Source organism: Falco punctatus, assembly GCF_963210335.1.
Source record: "Falco punctatus genome assembly, chromosome: Z".
NCBI classification, from domain to species: domain Eukaryota; kingdom Metazoa; phylum Chordata; class Aves; order Falconiformes; family Falconidae; genus Falco; species Falco punctatus.
This window is the reverse complement of record NC_137586.1, coordinates 25,524,652-25,543,891: the sequence shown is the minus strand read 5'-3', so window position 1 is coordinate 25,543,891 and position 19,240 is coordinate 25,524,652. Positions and strand designations below refer to the sequence as shown.

The 19,240-nt window shown below is 39.0% G+C and overlaps 2 protein-coding genes across 5 annotated transcripts in view; one reads left to right on the top strand and one right to left on the bottom strand.

The window, feature by feature from the left end:
* JMY (junction mediating and regulatory protein, p53 cofactor) overlaps positions 1–5,494 on the top strand; it is a 76,756-nt gene extending 71,262 nt beyond the window's left edge. For both annotated transcript variants that reach the window (XM_080370855.1, XM_080370854.1), the window contains one exon: positions 103–5,494. The gene's annotated coding sequence lies outside the window, so the exon portion shown is untranslated. The remainder of the gene's footprint in view (positions 1–102) is intronic.
* The window catches only part of HOMER1 (homer scaffold protein 1), a 107,113-nt gene continuing 92,040 nt past the window's right edge, over positions 4,168–19,240 (bottom strand). For all 3 annotated transcript variants that reach the window (XM_080370882.1, XM_080370883.1, XM_080370884.1), the window contains exon 9: positions 4,168–17,529. In XM_080370882.1, coding sequence (XP_080227008.1) covers positions 17,341–17,529 — 189 coding nt within the window. In that variant the 3' untranslated portion in view covers positions 4,168–17,340. The remainder of the gene's footprint in view (positions 17,530–19,240) is intronic.

Genomic DNA, 19,240 nt, shown 5'->3' with positions numbered 1-19,240 from the left:
CCGCTTAGTATTGCATGTTGGAATTGTCTAGTATGTTGAACAGAGTGTATTTGTACAGCTGTTTAGCTTTTCAGATGTTCCTTTTTCTTTCTTCCCAAACAGGTGACTTACAGCCACTGATGTGAGAAAAGAAACCCCAGCTGAAGATTGCTTTTCCTCTTCATTTCTGAAAATTCAGAGCCAGCAGTTATGACCATCAATTCCACAGGAGGCTTTCTTTGGCAAAGAATAGTCTTTCTTTGGCAAATGAATCAGTATATATGGAAAAAAATGGCCCGAAATGTTAATTTTTGGGTCATTATTATCTTTAATTTGTTCAAAAAAATTCTTGTTTGGACACTAAGCTAAGTTGTTTAGATGTGCATTTTATATAATCAAGAATGCCTGATTCTTAAGCACTTTTTCTATTTGCATTAGTAATGTGTGGCCAGTTAAGTGAGGGGGGCATTTTGAATTAGGAGAATACTTGCTGTTAAAGTGTCTTTGGAATTTGGCCAAGACATCAAACCAGCTGTGAAATGTCCCCTTCACTGCACTGAATATATGATCTGCTTAAAAATCCAACTAAACAGCTCCTTGCAGAGAAGCTTGCTGTGTTAGTAGTGTGATACTAGAAAGAGCAGAATTCCTAGTTGCACTACAGTAGCTGAAATTCAGTAACATGCAACTAAGACTTTTTCTTCTTAGTTTGAAGAAATGTATGTCAGTATGAAAAGTAACAAGTGACCACACAGCACAATGAGAAATAAGAGTTGAATTCAGTACATATTAAAGAATGTGTGTGTTTCCAAAATGGTACATTTAGCAAGACATAGTCCAGCACCTTTTTAGGTCATTTATAGTCTGACACCTTTTTGAAGTAGACATTTTCATGCTTTTTTAAAATAATATTTAGCTATGCTGAACCAAGTTAGTTATACTTTTATCATTTGTTATAAGAAGCAATATTTTGTAATTTCATACTTAAAATTATTTTTGTCTTTTGGTTTAAAGTTACTTTTGATTAGTCTAAGCAGCCTTCTTTAAAAAAGATCAAAGCACTTATACTGATAATTCAGTTGTGAAAATCATGCTTCTCTTGCTGGTTTTCTTTATTCCCTTTAATGGCTGCAAAAATGTTTGTATTTCATACCCAGAACCTTATTGGCTGAAAAAAAAGTTCCCTTTTGATCCTTTTTTGGTTTGTTTTTTTGTTTAGGGAATGTTACAACCTCCTCTGCAGTGAATACTTAGAAGTAATCCTAAATTTCATGACTAATGGCTGCAGGCAGCTACTCTTATGATACCACAGTCCTAAGAGGTCTGTCAGTACAGAGATACAAGTAGCTTTGTACCGTCTAGAAACTCCATGAGATATTAAAGTCAGCCCATTACAATTTAAAGAAAATAGAATTGTCACTAGCATTTTATTTTTACTGTCATGGCTTACACTGTGTTTCAGAAATGTAGTCCCTGTCCCTTGTGCAGTGTGGTCCATTCACTGTTAGTCGCGTGACAGACAAACTACTATGCAGATACTTTTAAGTGGAGTTATGCATTGCTGCTGTCATTTCATGAAACATGTACTGCATTAACATTTATAACAGGAGATTTCAGAGAAAAATTAACATCTTGCCATTTACCTATATAGTGAGCAACAGGAGATCTTACCTTAGCAGTAGGCTATGTAACCTAAAGGAACCTCAGCTCTTGGACCCTTCTGTTGTTTTGCTGTGGCAGTCTTGAATTTAAAGCTCTGTCAAACATCTTGAAAGGATGTCATTCCACCCTTGATATCAACAGGCATTTTCTTAACCTTGTTGCCTTATGAAGTTAGTGAACGTCCATTTTCAAAGCACCTGTGAGCAGCATTACTGTAGAGTTGTATTGATTTTGCTGCATTAGTTGTCAGGTCTGTATTTTTCTGTCCTGAGATCAGCTCTATGAAACGCTTGATACTGGCTTTCCAAGGACCTAAAACCATACGATGTTTTTTTCTTAAACTGGTTCTCTGAACCCTGAGTTACATGGTGTGGTTGCAGGCTGTCTTAATACTGTGTTATAACAGCAATTTCAAAGTTTATTTGACGTTGCCTATACCGTAAGCTCTGGTGTATTTTTTTCTCTGTTCATCTGTACTTCCAGTCACACCACACATTAAAAGCTGAGGTAATCAAATAATTTTTTTTGGCTGTAGCACAAATCAGAACTATGATGCAGAATGGTGATTCAGATTATACAGTTCATCTGAAACTTAGGGCTAAACTAACAGTGGTAACTGAGCAACTTCTGTGTCCATTTTTTCCTGTTTTCGAGCCTGCAGCCAAAGAGTGTGCATGTGGGACACTAGCAAAATTCCAAGCTGCGGAAAAATAGTGTAATTTTAAAGTGTAGGTGCAGTGGTTCCCTTGCACAACATTTGTGTCTACCAGTTTACTACTGTGTTGTGATTTCTCTAAATAGCTCCATGCTGTACTGTACTACAATTTTTGTTTGCCATGTGATCTGTTACCTTTGCCTTTTAAAATACGTGCATGAGTGAGAAAAAATACTGTCCTTCATCTTTTATGTTTAGCTGAAGTGTTAGATTCCTGTAGTAGTTTAGCTTATAGAAATGCAGTTCGTATTTTATGCGCACACAGAAGGCAGTTGTGCTGAGCATAGCAGTTCAAAACTGCCATCTTCATTGTGGAAAGTAAACAGTTTTTTCCACATAATGCTAAAAAAAAAAAATATCCTGGATTTTAATCCTCCATGAGTCACTAGATGTCACAATTTCACATAAATCTCCACTTTGATATATTATGCGTATGTAGTGTACAGGCTCATGGATAAAACTTCCCATCCTCTGTACTGTGCAACTTTGCAGTGGGATGGATGCAGCAGCAAATGGACAAAGTTTCAAGTATATTCACAAGAAACTTAAAGAAACTATTGACAGTCCTGCTGAGATCGGTTCCTCCATAGCTGAGAAAAGCTGTATTAATTGTGTTGGTCCTTGAGAAATCTTAGTAAGCATAACTATAGAAAAAACACATACACATGCAAAGAAAGGGAGCCTCCATAAAAAACGTTTCTACCCATTATTGGGTATTTTTCATTTGAGGCTAGACTTCATTTGTTGTGGCTGCATTATTCTGTTGCTAGTCATTTATCTTAGGCAGTTTGTCAGCTTTCAGGCTTTTTCCAGTTTTAGAAACTTCTTTATTTGTTCAAATTAAAACTGTTTTAGTATAGTGTAACTGATCCAGTGAGGTGAAGAGTTGGAATGCATAATCTTTACTGTACAAGTGCTTATGTGAGGACTGAAAAAAATCTTCTATGAGTGGGGACAAGAAACACCTACTTCTACTAAAATAACCAAAATGTGAAGTAAACAGCAATAGTCTTTTGCTCAGAAATGGAATTTGCATCACCATGCATCTCATGCTATCATTCACAGAGGTTCCAGATTCTTTTAAAATTACCAGTAGTTTTATTTTATTCACTTTACTGTGGTTTTATAGTGTTAGTTGTTACCTGTCTAGGATAAATGAAGGCTTTTTTGTTTTTCTTAAACATCACTTCTAAGGTTTAAAAAAAAAAAAAAATCTGACAGTCTGCATCTTACACCAGACACCTGTAAAATAAATTAGGATGATTATGTATTATGTTCTTTTGTGGCTGCTTCAGGGTTAGAATTCAACATAACTTCACTACATTATTTGTAAAGAATCATTTTGAGTATAAGCACTATATATTCTGTAATGTTTAATATTAAAGTAATGACAGGTGCATTGTTAAGATGCAGCTTATTGAGAAGAGGAGGCAGAAACTTCTGTTGGTCAAAATTACCCTTATTCCATTTGTTGCACTGAATTTCAAGAGTGTAATTTGTAAATCAGGTTTGCTCACTTGTGTAACAAGACTTTATTTTCATTGTAATGCTTATGTAATTAAATTACCTGGATATATTTCTGGTAATGATTCCATAAGCACGGACAATATGTTATGTTTAGCACTACAGAATTAATGTTAAGAATGAGCAAAGCTTCTTGCAAAGAGGAGTTAACAGAAGCACCTTACTGGGAGAGTGCGCTGCATAATATCAGTGCTGCTGGAGCTGGCACACAGCAGGTCATTCTAAACTTGACCGCAAATTACTCTTTGGTGTAATAAGCACATTGACATACTGCTACCAATGCTGTAAGAAGTGTAGAAATGGCTATTTTTAACCTAGAAATATACTGTAACTTAAATTTTTCCTATAAAATGAATTTATATTTAATTGCTGCCTAATACATAAATACTTGGAATTTTTAGGAGTGTCAAGGGTGAGTGGGCATGCCAGTATATTTTTGGGAGGGGCTGTTGTATATACAGTTCTTTGCACTTCCCATTCAGTTTGAATATTGATCCAAAACTCCCAGCTCTGACTGTGGTGAATCTCCAACCTGACATTTATGAATTTTTGTGATTCAGGTTGTCTGTATTCTGTAGCCCACAGCTTCAGATTTTGACAGAAGAGGTTGTCTTTCCATTCTCAGATGTGAATGTTCTGATGTACCTCTAATATGGAACATGACCAAGCAATGAATTTTACTCTGCTGAGTTTCTAATATTAATGTAGAGATTTATTTAAAGCTGGTATCTCTTAGCCAGTATTGTATCCGTTTGGAACAAGTGAAAAGGATGATGCCTGTGTTGCTGAGTGTCATTCAGACTCTGCAGAGATGTCACCTATTTGGTAATTAGTTTGCCATAGGCTGCCTAGATTTTCAGATTTAGAAACATTTTTTATTTTTAGGAAATAGATGTTGGAGATTGGGGATATTTACTTAGCATCTCCCAGTGTGTTGTTATTGTTGTTCTATGTTTTTAATTCCATCTTAAATATACAAATACATCATCATAAGATGAAAACTTAAGAAGTACAAATGGCTTATATTAAGAAATATGAGTTGTCCTGCATGAATAAGTCAGTGAAGTTTCACTAAACTAACTTCTTTGTTAAAGCCTGGAGAATAAATACAAAATAATCAAAAGAAAACGAATTTGCCATTCACTAGCTTTGTGCAATATTATTGGTAGACTCAAACACTACTAGCACATTGTGCTTGGCTTTAAGAAAGTTTTTTAAATCCATCATATTCAAAAGGACACATTAAATGCATATTTTATTGTAAATGACTGCAAATCTACTATGCCTAAAAATGCTCAATGTTATAAAGTATTAAGCAACAAGTATGTTTAAAAAAAAAAAAAGATCAAAAATTAAACATTTCTAGCAATACCTGAAAACTAAAGAAAGTTCTAACTGTCTGCTTTTTGGTCTTTTTTCTTTAGTACAGCTTTTTTGCAATGCAAGTTTATTGCTGTGTATTTCATGGGTTTTTATTATCATAACTCAGAAATTTAAACCTGTACACAAAGTACTGCACTCACCTTCTTGTACATGCAATGTAATGTCATACTCACAGTTTTGGTGCTTTACAATGATTCCTTTTTTTTTCTTTATTAAAGGATATTTATTTGACTACTGTCTGGTTTTAACTTTGAATATGTACCAATATTAAAAAAACCCAAAAATTTTTAGTAGAGTTTAGTCATGTCCATGTCCTGCCCCCTGCCCTGCCCCTCAAAAAATCATACCTAGCTCAGTTAGTTTTCCGCTGTTACTCTTTAACTCCTTAAGCTGCCTGTCATTGCTTAATGGCAGATGAGTGTGCCTCACTATGTTGCAGCAGGAAATAATTATATTTAGGTAACGCCTTTGTAAACAAAGTCACATAAACAATTTGAGTATTGTAGAAGAATCTTGCTCTTAAAGAATGCAGAATAGTTCTGCTTAAATACAAATCACACACATTTTTGTCTCTTAATCAAAAGACAAAAACACTATGGAAAAGGTAAAAAGTTTAAACATGGAAATACTTTAGAGCTTAGCTCCCTTATTGTGCTCTTCTACCCTTTCAGAGCTAGCTAGTGGCAGTGCTGTTACGTGGAGAGAGCGAGCCTCAACCTGCAATCACTTAGAAGGTAATGGTAATAGAAAAGCTCAAATCAAAAACATGTGACTTCTCTGTTACTGGATTTTTTGGTATATATGTACAATATACTATTCCAAAACCAAACTAGATTATATGAAGAACTCGGATACTTTAGATGTACCATTATGACTGTTCGAAGAGTTTAACCATTTTTTATCCGGGGCAGGAGAAATATCCCAGAATACATGACTGATCATGTCCCAGACTACAGTTGCCACTGTTTGGTTCTTTGGGGTTTTTTTTTGTGGTTTTTTTTTTTCCTATAGCCGTATGCTGTTAATTTTGGGTTGCGGCAGAACATGTAGAACAATTAGGAAATGTGTTTTGAAATAAGCAATTTTTGGTTATCACTGCCGGTTGTTATGAAGGAGGGTTGTATTGGTAGCTGAGCTCTGTTCCTAATGCTCTCACTGTGCCCTTGGTGGTGTATGTGACCCTGGTACAGGTGCCTTCATATGTTCTGCTCTGCACGACAAACTTCTGTTTCGGAGTATTTGCTACCATCACCTGGTGTCTACTTTGTCATTGGCATCAGTAGATAAGTAGCCCATTTTTTATGACTCTTACGGGTATTCCTGCAGGTTGGAAGTATATTTAATACATGCATCGGAATTGCAAATTAGTGAATACTATCTGTAGGCACGCTTGGAAGGCAGTGGTGTGCTACTTGGAGTAAGGCCTAAATGTTTGTACAACACATAGAAGATGGGAGATGGGTAGATCCATCATTTATTTTTTTCATGTTTATTACATGTCAGATGTAAATGAAAGGTACATTGTAAATATTCACTGGGCCACAGTCCTTCTCAAGTTTGTAGAAATAAAACACCACCTCTTTCCTCACAGAAACCATTGGTATATGTAGGGTTAATTTCTGTTACACTGCTTAATACTTAGTAGAGGGGATGGGGAGAAGGGAGAGAAGTAAAAATGGAAAGTGAGTTTTCCTGTTCATTTTTTCCAAAACCAATGAACTGTTCCTTTTCTCAGCAATTCTAACTGCTGCTTCCCAGTGTAGAGAGAAACCCATTTTACAGGCTTTATTTTCCCTGCTGTAGGAGCGAGCTTACACAAATCCTGGACTTCTGCCGTATCTCTTGAGCCACCAAACCACTGCCACCACCAAAAGTGGTGGTGTCACTGCCATCACCATCACATGCTTATGTCACAGATCACTTGTCTAGGTCTAGTTTTGCCACTGTGTTTCTACCTTTTAGGGAGGGAGGGAAGGATGTAATAAACCTAATGATAAATTAACCTCTTGTAAACTTCAGATGTAAACATGTTGGCCGTTTAACTGTTATGAGTATCGCTTTGCTGACACAAACTGTGCAACGGTAGAAAACTATCTGATGTTTTACCAGGAAGCTATAGCAGCATTGCCATATGGCCTGCCTCTCTGACAGAAGTGCTGCAACCTTCTGTCCACTTCTCCATCACGCAGGACTGCAGTCCTGACGTGTTCCCACAGAGATGTCTTCCTGCCCTCTCCCCTGTGCATGTGTGATTCTCAGTCTCTCTTACTTTCTCTATAAACCTTACGCAGATTGTCACCGCTGTCTGTGATGACAGCATGCTGACTGTCCAGGCTCCCTTGAAATGTTGCCTCAAGAGGAGGGACTGGTGGGTAAAACCAGGCAGAAATTCTTAACTGTGCTGTTAGCAGCTGCTGCCTGTATGCATTAGCGCAGGGGTCCTCAAACTGTTTAACCAGGGGGCCGGCACGCGGATGCAGTGGCAGGCAGTCATCTGCGGCTGCTTGGTTCCCCCCCACAACCCCCGGGGGGGGTGTGTCTGTAAATACCGGGGGCCGGATTGAGGACCCTGGGGGGCCGTATCCAGCCCGCGGGACATAGTTTGAGGACCCCTGCATTAGTGCTTGAGCTCAATCTGTCCTCGTTCATCAGCCAAAGCTCTGGGAAAAATCCAAAACAAAACAAAAGTTACATCCAAGATCACTCCCTGTATCTATTGCCTTACCCCTTTGTTCCTACTGTATTTGTGTGCAGTATGAGGGATGTTCGTCGGAGGTGCTTGTGCCACAGAAATAACTTGTATTACCTTCTTTTCATTCTTTCTCACCATGGAAGACGGTGGACTTCTCTTGGAAACATCTCACTATGCCCCATATTGCTTGTATAAGGCCTAGCACATTCACGGTCTTTCAAACAAAATTCACTGTTTACTCCATTGTTTTATCTTAGACAACTTCCCTGAGAATTTGCATAATGTTCCCACTGTATATTACTGTTTAAAAGTCACAGGAATAAGAAAAATTGAAGAATCATGCAATTCATACATAACATTTATATTAACTATACTTCTTCCTCAGTACTTCATTTGAGACCCATTAAATTTCAGTAGGAATGTAAATGAGCTCTTAGCATACAAAATCATCAATGCGTGCTCAAACTGTCATGCATTTAACTGCACAGTTTAAACAACACAATAGATGTTTTCTGAGTCAACTTCATATGAAGGATCATAAAATGATGGCCTTCCCCCCTGCCCCTACTTGCTGTGAGTAAAATGACTGTTGGAGTGGACAGAGTCCTGCAAAAACAGTTTGACAAAGAAGCCATTGCACACTGCTCTTGGTTTCTAATATGTTTAAAAAAAAAAAAGAAGTCTTGAATTGACATTCAAACATAAAAAGTAGTAATACAAAAAAAAATTACACATCCTTTCCTTTTGTGCTGCAGCACATATATACCTGTGCCATTCCCATAACAGTTTCCTGAAGGTTTATACCCATGGAAGGTCACAGCCTCTCCCAAGTGACTATACGTTGCAGTGTCTGCAGGTTGGAGGCTTCTCTTGGTATCAAACTAAGCTGAAACACAAGGTCATTACTACTCCTGTCCACTGCCGCTGTAGGAATAAATTACTTCCACTCATTCTGCAACAGCGTTTTGTGTGTCCCATCATCCCTCAACCTGCCTTGCTCTGCCACTCACCTTTAAACTAAACTGCACTTGGTGGGTCAGCCTGGTGGCCCCTGCGAGGTTGCCTGTGGCCAGCAAACAGAATTAAGAAAAGCTGCACACTAGTGAGTGACACTTGGAGCATGTCCACTTAATCCATTCTGGGAAAAATGGGAGGAGTGCAGAACTCGTCCTCAGTCAAAGGCAGCCTTAGTTAATGATGCTTGATTGATAGAGTGAACCTCTGTTCAGAAAATAAAAATTGTCACTTTTCTTAAAAAAAAAAAAAGTTTTAAAAATAAAAAAACTCTACTGAGGGTATGTTTTCAGGGAGAACATGAGGGGCACATTACCTACCAGGACATGCTTTGCTTAATTTGCATACAAACTAACAGATACTACATCTAAAACACATTTAGATACTCAAAAGCAGTTACAGTTCCAAGTCAATTCCATTTCACAGAAGAAAAAAACCCAACCACCTTCAAGTCTTCATCTTTTAATCTCAATTTGCAGTAAGAAACTTTAAAAAGAAACTCTGTGTCCCAACCAGCATCTGTCAAGACTGTACTGTCAGCCACCTGGCATAAGCATGGGGTCTTCTCCCAGCCATCAGATGCCCAACAGCTCTGAAGTCTTCCTGCCATTCAAGGCCCAGATACATGGAACCGCTGCAGTCCTTAGTGGATACTCAAGGTTTCAGGGATGCTTCTGAATAAGAAAGCATGTGGTACTGTCCGTACCAGTTTGGTTAAGTGACTGAACGCAAAATTTAGCTCCTGCTCCCTTTGGAGTTCACCCAGTGGTAGGAACCTAGCTGTTTCCCAAGAGGGCACTAAGATGTTTTCTGTTAGCCTGTCAACATCTCATTGCAACAGTAAGTCATGGGGTTTCCTTAAAAAAAAATATTCTGATACACTGAAGTAATTGTAGATTAGAATTTCTTCATTTATATCTGTGAAGACCTTTCAGCCAATGAAGGCCTGATCCCTTGACACACAGCTGTCACCAACTATTTTCCAAGTCGCTATGCCCCAGCTTTTATCCAACGCAAGACACAGAGCTATGCTTACAGGGGTGATGGAGGTCAGCTTACAACTGCCTCAAGTAGCTGCTCTCACTTCTGCTGCAGCATGTCAAAAGAGAGACTTAAAATATCATGGAAATTCCACAGCCACCTAGTAGCTGCTCCCAAGCTGTAAAACCAGCCTCAATGGCTGGTTAATGCATGTTTCTGTGCTGTAAGTAAACCCTCCTCTCTGGCCAGATTGTGGGAATGAAACTGTAACAAGTACATACGTATCTAAAAATAAAAATGAAAAGGAATTAAGGCCTCACAGACTGCAGCGTAAGTGAGCCTTGTAGATGAGCAAGGAACCATACCAGGGGACTCTTGGTATGTCCAAACATGCAGGCAACTCTGTAGCCCTGGCAAAGTGCCACAATTCCCTCAAAAACCTTTGAGCCTATAGCATGGTTTGCTACCTTGCTAGTCCTGCCAGTCCTGCAGAAGATGTGTCTCCTGTCATAGCTGACAAAAGAAATCCTCTGGCTTGACAGGAATTTTTGCTGGCTGGTACATGATCCCTTTGTTTTAGCAGGAAAATCAGCTCAGTATCTTCTGAAAACAGCCTGCCAGTGCTGACACATTACTGTGTTTTGACTTGAGGAGTTACACATGCATTATAGGAATTTTCTATTTCTACAATGCAGTCATCATCAATAAAGAGCATACAAACTCCTGTCTTCTGAAAACGCTTGCATTGCTCTCTGGTTTAGCCAGCTTTGGTTCAAAAGACTTCCTTTGTAGCATGCTTCAGTAACACTTGTTAGAACGTTCCCAATGCTTCCTCATTGCCTCTTTTGTCATCTTCTTTGCTGAGGCTAAGAGATGTTCATGCACAACAGACAGCACCCCATCCCTACGGACATCTCTTGTGTGTTGTTCTCTTCGGGTTGCTGATGTGCCTGCCCAGTGAGCAGGACACTGGATGTTTATGCATCTCATTCCATAAGCAGATTGGAACTGACTTTCTTACTTTTATCACAAACATGTGCTTGGCTGCTCCATGTTATGCAGGAGAAAAGAACATAAACAGAAAAAAGGCAAAATAGAAGAAATACAGGACAAAAAAGTTTTGACTTGTAGGTTCAAATGGTAACAATTATCACCCCAAATAAAGCCTTCATAATTTCTCTTTCAAAGAGGTGGGGAAAGATGCATATATCAAACCAGCACATTACTCTGTTTCTTTAAGATCTGCAGAATGGAATTTCCCCTCTGTTTTCTCCCCCTGAAAGCAAATCTCCAAATGTGCAGAATGCTCTGGAGCAAAAGGGCTCGACTGGTAACGACAGGCCTACAGTTCGAACCAGCACTTCTGAACAAAGGACAACAGACCCTGCACGGTTGCTTCTGGGAGCGAGTGCAGCAAGTGCAGCCATGTTTGGGCTCCCACACAGCTAGCAGGGGGTAGCAGCGGGGCTGAGCAGTAGGGACTGGGGCGGGATGCTCACACTAGATACTACTTGAGTCACTCAATCACACGTTACTATCCTGGCCCCTCTCACTAAGTCAAAGAGAGAGCTGTGTCTTTCACTGATGTATTTCTGGTTCCCATTGCTGCAGATTCCTGAGAAACAACACTACTGGAATTAGAACAACAACAGTATATTCAGATGTAGAGAAAGCAGATGTAATTTTTAAATTTCTGTCCACAGGTAAGGGCTGTGATGTCTCTCTTGCAGGGAGGTCACGACCATTTCGCTTCCCATTTCTTTTGTTTTGTTCAGAGAAAATTCCTGTCATCATTTAACAGAACACAATCCAGACTCAGAGAATTTCAAATGTTCCCTCTCTGAAAAACCTTAAGCTTTGCAAGTACCTGCATGACCTTACTTAACTCAAGAGGGAGAAATGCATAAAACCAAATAAACATACCTTGTCACTGTAGCTCTTCCTCTCCCCTTAGCACCTGGATGCACGTATTGTTTGTGAAGGTCCTGGACTCTTCCTCCTTCTTGATCTACTCGGAAAAAAATTCTTCCTCTTCAAGAATTACCACAGTGACAGAAATGCAAGTTGTCTTCCAAGAAAACTTCTAGATTGCTATTCTCAATCTAGTGGAAGTAAAAGTGGCCGACACTGCTGGATCCATGCAGTGGGATGAGACTCGGCTGAGACCAGACGAGAATCCCCACAGCAGGGATGGACAAGGTCTGAAACTGCTTCATAGTTAAAAGAAAAGAAACAAAACCCCCAAAACCCAGCTCAGAACTTTGTTACACAAACACCACAAGCGATAGGAATTGCTGGCAGGAAAAAATAAGGAGTGTCATCAGCTACTACCAGTGACTGATACTGATACCAAATCGCCAGCTTTGTGAAGATAGAAGACTGAAGGGACATGAGGTTTGCAGACACTCAACTTCAGCTGTGTCCATAAAACACACGTGATTGAGCTGGCAGTCACAGTGCTGACCCTGGCAGCCCATAGCAATCAGAGCAGTGTTCTGGGGCAAGCTAGGTGTGCTCAATATTAGCATGACGTGAACACCTAAGGAAAGTGAGAGCCTTTCTAACAAACGTTTTGTCACCTGCTGTGCAGTTGAGGTGGCCTGTCCTTTGCCAGGCAAACCATTCTCACCTATTTTACAGCTACCATGTAAGCAAACTTTTTTGATGACTCTGCATTTCCCTCCTCTGTCCCAAATCTAAACTATCTTTGATGGTTACTCCTCCTTCCCGTGCCTGTATCTGGAAATGACACACACTGGCAGATGTATTGTTGAAGCTGAGATTTGCTTTAGAAGACCAGTGAGGGAGAAAGTGGGTATAAATCCCGCTAGTGTGTCTTTGGTTCTAGGATGAGCTGCCAGCAATGCACAGGCAGTCCTAGCAGCTACAGGTCCCTGAGAGGTTGCAGTGGGCAAGCTACAAGACCCCGTATGGTGTGAAAACCCACTTCTATCTATAGTTATCTAGAGGTATTGTGATATAAACACTTGCATCTGCTTTCTGCCTATGTTGCACGGCCAGAAGACTGGACATGAGCTGAACTGACTCCAGGATCTAACACAAAACTCTGTTCGCTGTTCTCAAACATTCACCATAATGGGAAAAATTAATCCTACTTGTCTGAAGTAAGTGGAGTAAGCCAATGAACTAATGCTACCAAGCAAAACCAGAGATTTAAAAAAAGTATCTGTTATTCTGTGATATGTTCTCTGCTTAGCACCATTCCAGAGGTAGTGCACACATGCAGCATTACTCAAAAATTGTAAACAAGACAACTTGAACATTGCTTTGCAGAGTCAGGTCCATTTCCTGAAAAACATCAGTGTATAGCTGTGTATAACTGGCATGTCCAGTTACCGAGACTGAACTACATGCATTTGGGTGAAGTTTCTTGAAGGTCCTATTTTGTAATCCCTCTTTCGACATCCAGACCTAATCTCCAGTCAGATTTATTATTGGCCTCAAGATCCAAGATTTCTGCAACCAACCAAATTAACTGCTTTTACTGAAACCCACAGTTCTACAGAGAATTGAGGTCTGCACAGCTTTCATTCCACTCTCCATGCAGTACTTCTGAAAAAGGTTTTGATTTTGACTTTTGAATGTGGTGTTCACAGAGTGCTGTTCAGTAGTCACTTCAGTACAGAATATGAAAGATGACAGAATGAACTGAGGTTTAGCCTCTTATTGAAGGTGAACCTGAAGCCAATCCCTAACTGGTAGAAAAACGAGCAGAAATCAGAAACTTTTCACAACTGACAACTGAATAGACACATCCCAAAATATTCATCTTTAATGGACGTATTGTTCATTCTTGCAGGGTCTTCTTTAAAGGAATTATCCTGGGAATGCCACCAATAGCATTAAATGATACTAATTTGTGTTACATCTGGTTTAGCCCTTTATTTATTTATATTTTACCTGAAAATGTATTTTTTAGAGACCTTATAACAGCATTTCTGCATTATCAGTTCATTTTCTTCTCCTCTTTCCTGGACATACTAGCCAGGAAAAGCAAATCCCAGGCTGTAACAGACAGATTAATTCACAGGTTTTACTTCGTCCACATAGAAAAATGCAATTTCTGGATCATTGAGGCATATGGATTATGAACAAGACACTCCAAAAACTAACTATCCAGACCGGGATATACTTACAAAAATCATTTATGTCAAAGTCAGGATTTCACAACATAACACGCTAATGCAAAATCCAGTAGCACCTGAAAGATTAAGGTAGCTGCTGCTCTCACTTGCACATACTTGAAAACGTTTAAGGAAAGAAAGAAAAAGTACATTCTCCAGAGAACAGCAATTGTATTTCAAAATAAACACCCTGTACTTTTGATTTTCTTTTTTCCTTTTTTTTCTTTTTTTTCTTTTTTTTTTTTTTTTTTAATTTTTTGTTTTGTTTTGTTTTCTGTTTTTTGGCAGGGCTTATTTCTGTTAAGTTTTTGGTAATTCTTTTTGCCTTTTTTTTACAACACTGTTGTTGCCATATAACAAGTTATACATGATGTGACTGCTTTCCCCTCCAGTGCAAGTTCACTGTCATGTTTTCAGGCTATACTACTCAACACTGTTTTCTCGTATAGATATCCCCATGGTTTCATCAAAGATAGATACAATATATAATATCTGTCTTTGGGAAAGTAATGTCTGAAAACGGCAAACTTTTATCTGAAAACACAAGTGGAGGGGCTACAGTAGGTATAGCAACCAAAGTGTGAACTTTAGGTCACAATTTCAAAACACTCATCTACTGTACATAAACAGTAAAAATAGTCTTAGCAATATAATTTTATTTATATGTGCACGTATATCCACCTTATCCCATATTTATGTTTGGCAACTATTTGGGAATTCAAAGGTGCAGCCCTCAGTAATTGTATTTTAAAAAAAAGAAATGAAGCATATCTACTCTATGAGAAAAGAAATTCTCAAATATCAATTTCCAATGTTAAATTTAATTTCAATAGGAAAATATTAAAAATGTGCACATCTAAATTTTTCCATGTTCTGTATATACATATGTGTGTGTACGTATACATAGAAATACTCATGTACCACACATATTCACAAAATTTAAGTGGAAGTATTTCGGTCCACTATTTTCCCACATGTAAATGACATCATATCTTTAAAAATGTCAATAATAATAATATCATTAAAAATAATATTACATTTATTCCATCATCAGTTTTATGTGGTTTTATTCTTTCTTCATCCTTATTATGTCCATTGAGCATTAAGAGGGCAGATTCTCCCTGCACTTCCACAGATGTTATCCTAACTGAATGTCACTGACATTACATCAAGGACACATCTGGTTTACAGCAGCTCAAGTGACAGGAGAATCAGGCCCAAACATCCCCAGGAAAATTAAAAACAGGTCGTATTTGCTCATCTGGACCTGATGAAGATATACACACCACCATCTAAAATCCACTGAATGGAAAACATGGAGCTCACCACAAAGTTTTCAACCAGTAGCACGCTGAACCAGGCTCCCCCCCCCCCCCCCCCCCCGGCCCCTTTAATAAATAAATAAAGTGAGAAAATACCTAAAAATATGCGAAAAACTTAAACATTGTCTACATTATATACTGTATAATACATGATGGTTTAGCATTTGACCTAAACCATTCTCCTGACTAGTCAGGGGAGACCTGATACATCACTGGTAAAGAAAAAAACCCGGTATTTTAAAATAAAGCATGTATTTCTAAATAAAGGAGAACCTGTGTGTATTATATGGTATATACACACAGTACACACATGAAAACAAACTTATCTTTTCTACTTTTGAATAGCAGTCTCTAAGTGGAGAAAATTGTGTTGTACAAATTTAATAAGCAGCTAGATTTAATGTTTAACATTCAAATAAATCTGGGGAGCAAACAAAGGTCCGTGCATCTTTTGACTCTGAAGTCTGACACTCATTCATACATTTTAAAAAAGCCCTCTTCAACATTACAAGCAATTTATGGCAAGAATGTACTTTGATGCAAGACACACGATGCTTGGCTTACCTTTCAAAGAGGTTGGGTTTTTTTAAATAAATCTATTATATAAAGAAATGTGTGTTTGCCAAAAGTCTGTTAAAATTACATCAAAACAACTTTAAAACCTGCTCACTGAGGATAATTGAATTCAGTTTCCTGTTTTAAACATTTAGTTAACAGTTCAGAATATTGCCTGCTGTAGTTTCAATAAAGATGTGATATGAAGACAAAAGAGTAAACATGTCTCCATTTCAATTTGCTGTGACGACAAAACTTCTAGAAACAGCATTCTTGGCTGGACAAGTTCAGTGTATGAGTAATCCCTTGCAATAGCTCTATGCCCTTAACGCAGTCTGTAGTAAAACAGTGCTCCACATAAGCCATTGTTCACAAAACCTGAAATTCATGTGACTATCTGAAAAAGTCTCCTGCAGAACAGGTTAACAGTTAATTGAACATATATATTCTATATATGTATCAAGGCCAGGAAACAACTGGCTATTCCTTGCTGTCTGTGCATGTCAAATTTTACATTTAAAATTCTCAGGCATTTTTTGCCTTTTTTTTTTCCCCGGGGGACTCACCTTCCATCATTAGTTGGCTTTAAAATATAGTTAAGTGGAAGATAGTATCTCACTGCAATTACATGGAATTCATATGAAAAAGTAAACCTTACATTGGACAATACTGTAGAACACCAGAGTAAGCTCCATAAAGAAATACGGCATCTTCCAGTATATACATATATATAAAAACCCAAAAAACAACCAACCAACCAACAAAAAAAAAAAAAAAAACAAACCAACCCAAAAGGAAGAACTTTATACAAGCAGTTATAGTAACTTTGTTTCAACTAAAGATGCAACTCTCTCTCACTCCTGGCAAGAATAAATTGGTAATGGCACTGCTTCTCCACAGTGCAAAGTATCCTGAGAAATTATTAAGAACAACAAAATACAGGGCTGTCATCACAAAGTTCTTGCACAAAACACTGCAATTAAATATCTTAAATAAACAAAACAGCAGATAACCTATGTTGTGTCTATCACAAAAAGGGGATGTGACCTGGGACACTGCTAATTCTTCCATTACTGACAATTAGGACAGGATTGCATTCAATTACTGTTAATATCTTTTAAGTTATATGTGGCCAATAATGTGCAAGGAGGTAATTTGTAATTCAAGTTTTTTTGTTTGTCATTTTTTTCTTCAACTAGCTACAAGCTGAGTTCTAAATTTTACATTGAATATGACTCAAATTTAAAACAAGCCCTCTCAAAGAGGAGCATTTTCTAATTTTGTGCAACTTTGATGCACAGCCCACCACAGTCCTATGAAGAGAGACAGTGCATCTTTAAGTTGATCGGCACTGAAATCCCATTTTCTTTAGCTGCATTCTATTAGCTTGGCCAAGTTATCTCGCAACTCTGTTAGTTCAAATATTTTTCCATCAAGAATTTCTAAAAGTGTCTTCAAGTTATTGCGAAAAGCTTCTTGCTCATTCTGACTTTTCTCCAGACGTTGCTCTAGATCAGACAGCTGGCCTTCCAGGTCTTTGTTTCGAATTTCTACTTCCTTCAGAGAAAATACATAACATGTTAATGCGTTGTCTGCAAACACAAAGCAGTCTAACCTCCTGCTGGTAGTCATGTGCTATTTTTGTCTACTGGGTTTTAAAAACAACTTGTGACCCTTCACAGATTCCACTAAGGCAAAACCAGAACCCAAATTGTTACTACAACTAAGTATGTACTGGTACTTCTCCATTTTTGCAGTCATTCATCTGAAGGACATAAACTTTTGGAGAGGGATAAAATTCAGTCAGTGAACAACAGATGTGATACACTTGCTCAGGTGAGTTATGGCTTCCATCATTCAGAAATGTGCTACCTACTGAAAACGGCTTCTCAAAGGTTTACTTAAGTTCAAGTACTCCCTGATTTAGACTACATGAGTTGCTCAAGGACACAGTCCCCATTAAATGGTCTTATACAGAAACCCATCCACAATACTGCTTAATGGATGGAGCAGTACTACCTTACTCCTGTCCCACATTATAGGCCTTTTCACTGTGAAAATTAAGACAGAAGCATGAACTAGCAAGACTGATGTCAAGGTGACATGGGCTGTAACAAACTTAAACCAGCAAGTGCAAACTGAATGTCTTGTCTAGTTGCATGGTGCCCTGGAGCACCCACCTGCAAGCCCCATGGTAGTGCAGCTGCGGGGGCAGGGAAAGCATGTGAGCCACCAGTGCCCTATGGACAAGTCATTCCCATACAGTGGGTGGAAAGACGAAGCAGCGGCACATACACACAGCTGAGGGGGTCTGACCCTGAGCAAGCGCAGCTCTCATGCATGGGGAAGAGAAGCCCCTTGGCACCAGCCCACTGGGACCTCTCACAGCTCTGACACAGGACAGAGGTCATGGCTGCTCAGGTCTGTGCAAACCAGGTGCCCTCTCTTCTATCAAATTACTAACGTTGCAGCCACGTGGGTCTGGAACGCCATATTGTTATTTGTCTCAATCATTGCACATCTCATAAATTTGTGCTAAATTTCATCATTTCAGTTACGAAAAACACTTCTGAAGCAGCACAAAGACAGTGTATTTAGTACAGCCACACACCCTGTGCAGCCACTCTCTGGAAAAGTGCATAGTGAATTCATATTTGCATATGTTAACAATTTTTTAACATCGCTTCCCTTTACAGCAGCTTTGTGTCACAAAGCTTCAGTGGGCCTGCTCTGAGTTTCTACGGCTAGTTTCACAGAGCTGTAGGGAGGGAGATTTGGCATAAGAAAATCCTCTGCCAGGCTGGATGTGGCTTTGAGCAACCTGTAGTGGAAGGTGTCCCTGCCCATGCAGGAGGGTTGGAACTGATTGATCTTTAAGGTCCCTTCCAACCCAAACCATTCTGTGAGTCTATGATTCTGCCCTCCCACTCTCCCCCTGTTTTTCTTATGATTCTTCCATCTCCCTCAAAGATAACAAATATATTCATGTTTACATTGGAGAGATCTCAGCTAACCGTAAGAAACAACTTGACCCATACAGAGTATGTATTTGGGCTGTCAAGAGTAACAGGTATAAGACAGCAGCCTTCTGTCAAAGTCTGTGGGCCAAGACACATTTCCCCCCATGAGGGTCCTGATGGCAGCGATGACCAGCCACCACAGCCCTGGCCAGAGGAGGGGAGGGGTGGGGTGTTGTGGCTGGTGCTCAGTTTGGTTCCCAGCCTCTGCCATGGGGGAGAGCTCTGGGATGCCCAGCAGTGGTGCAGGT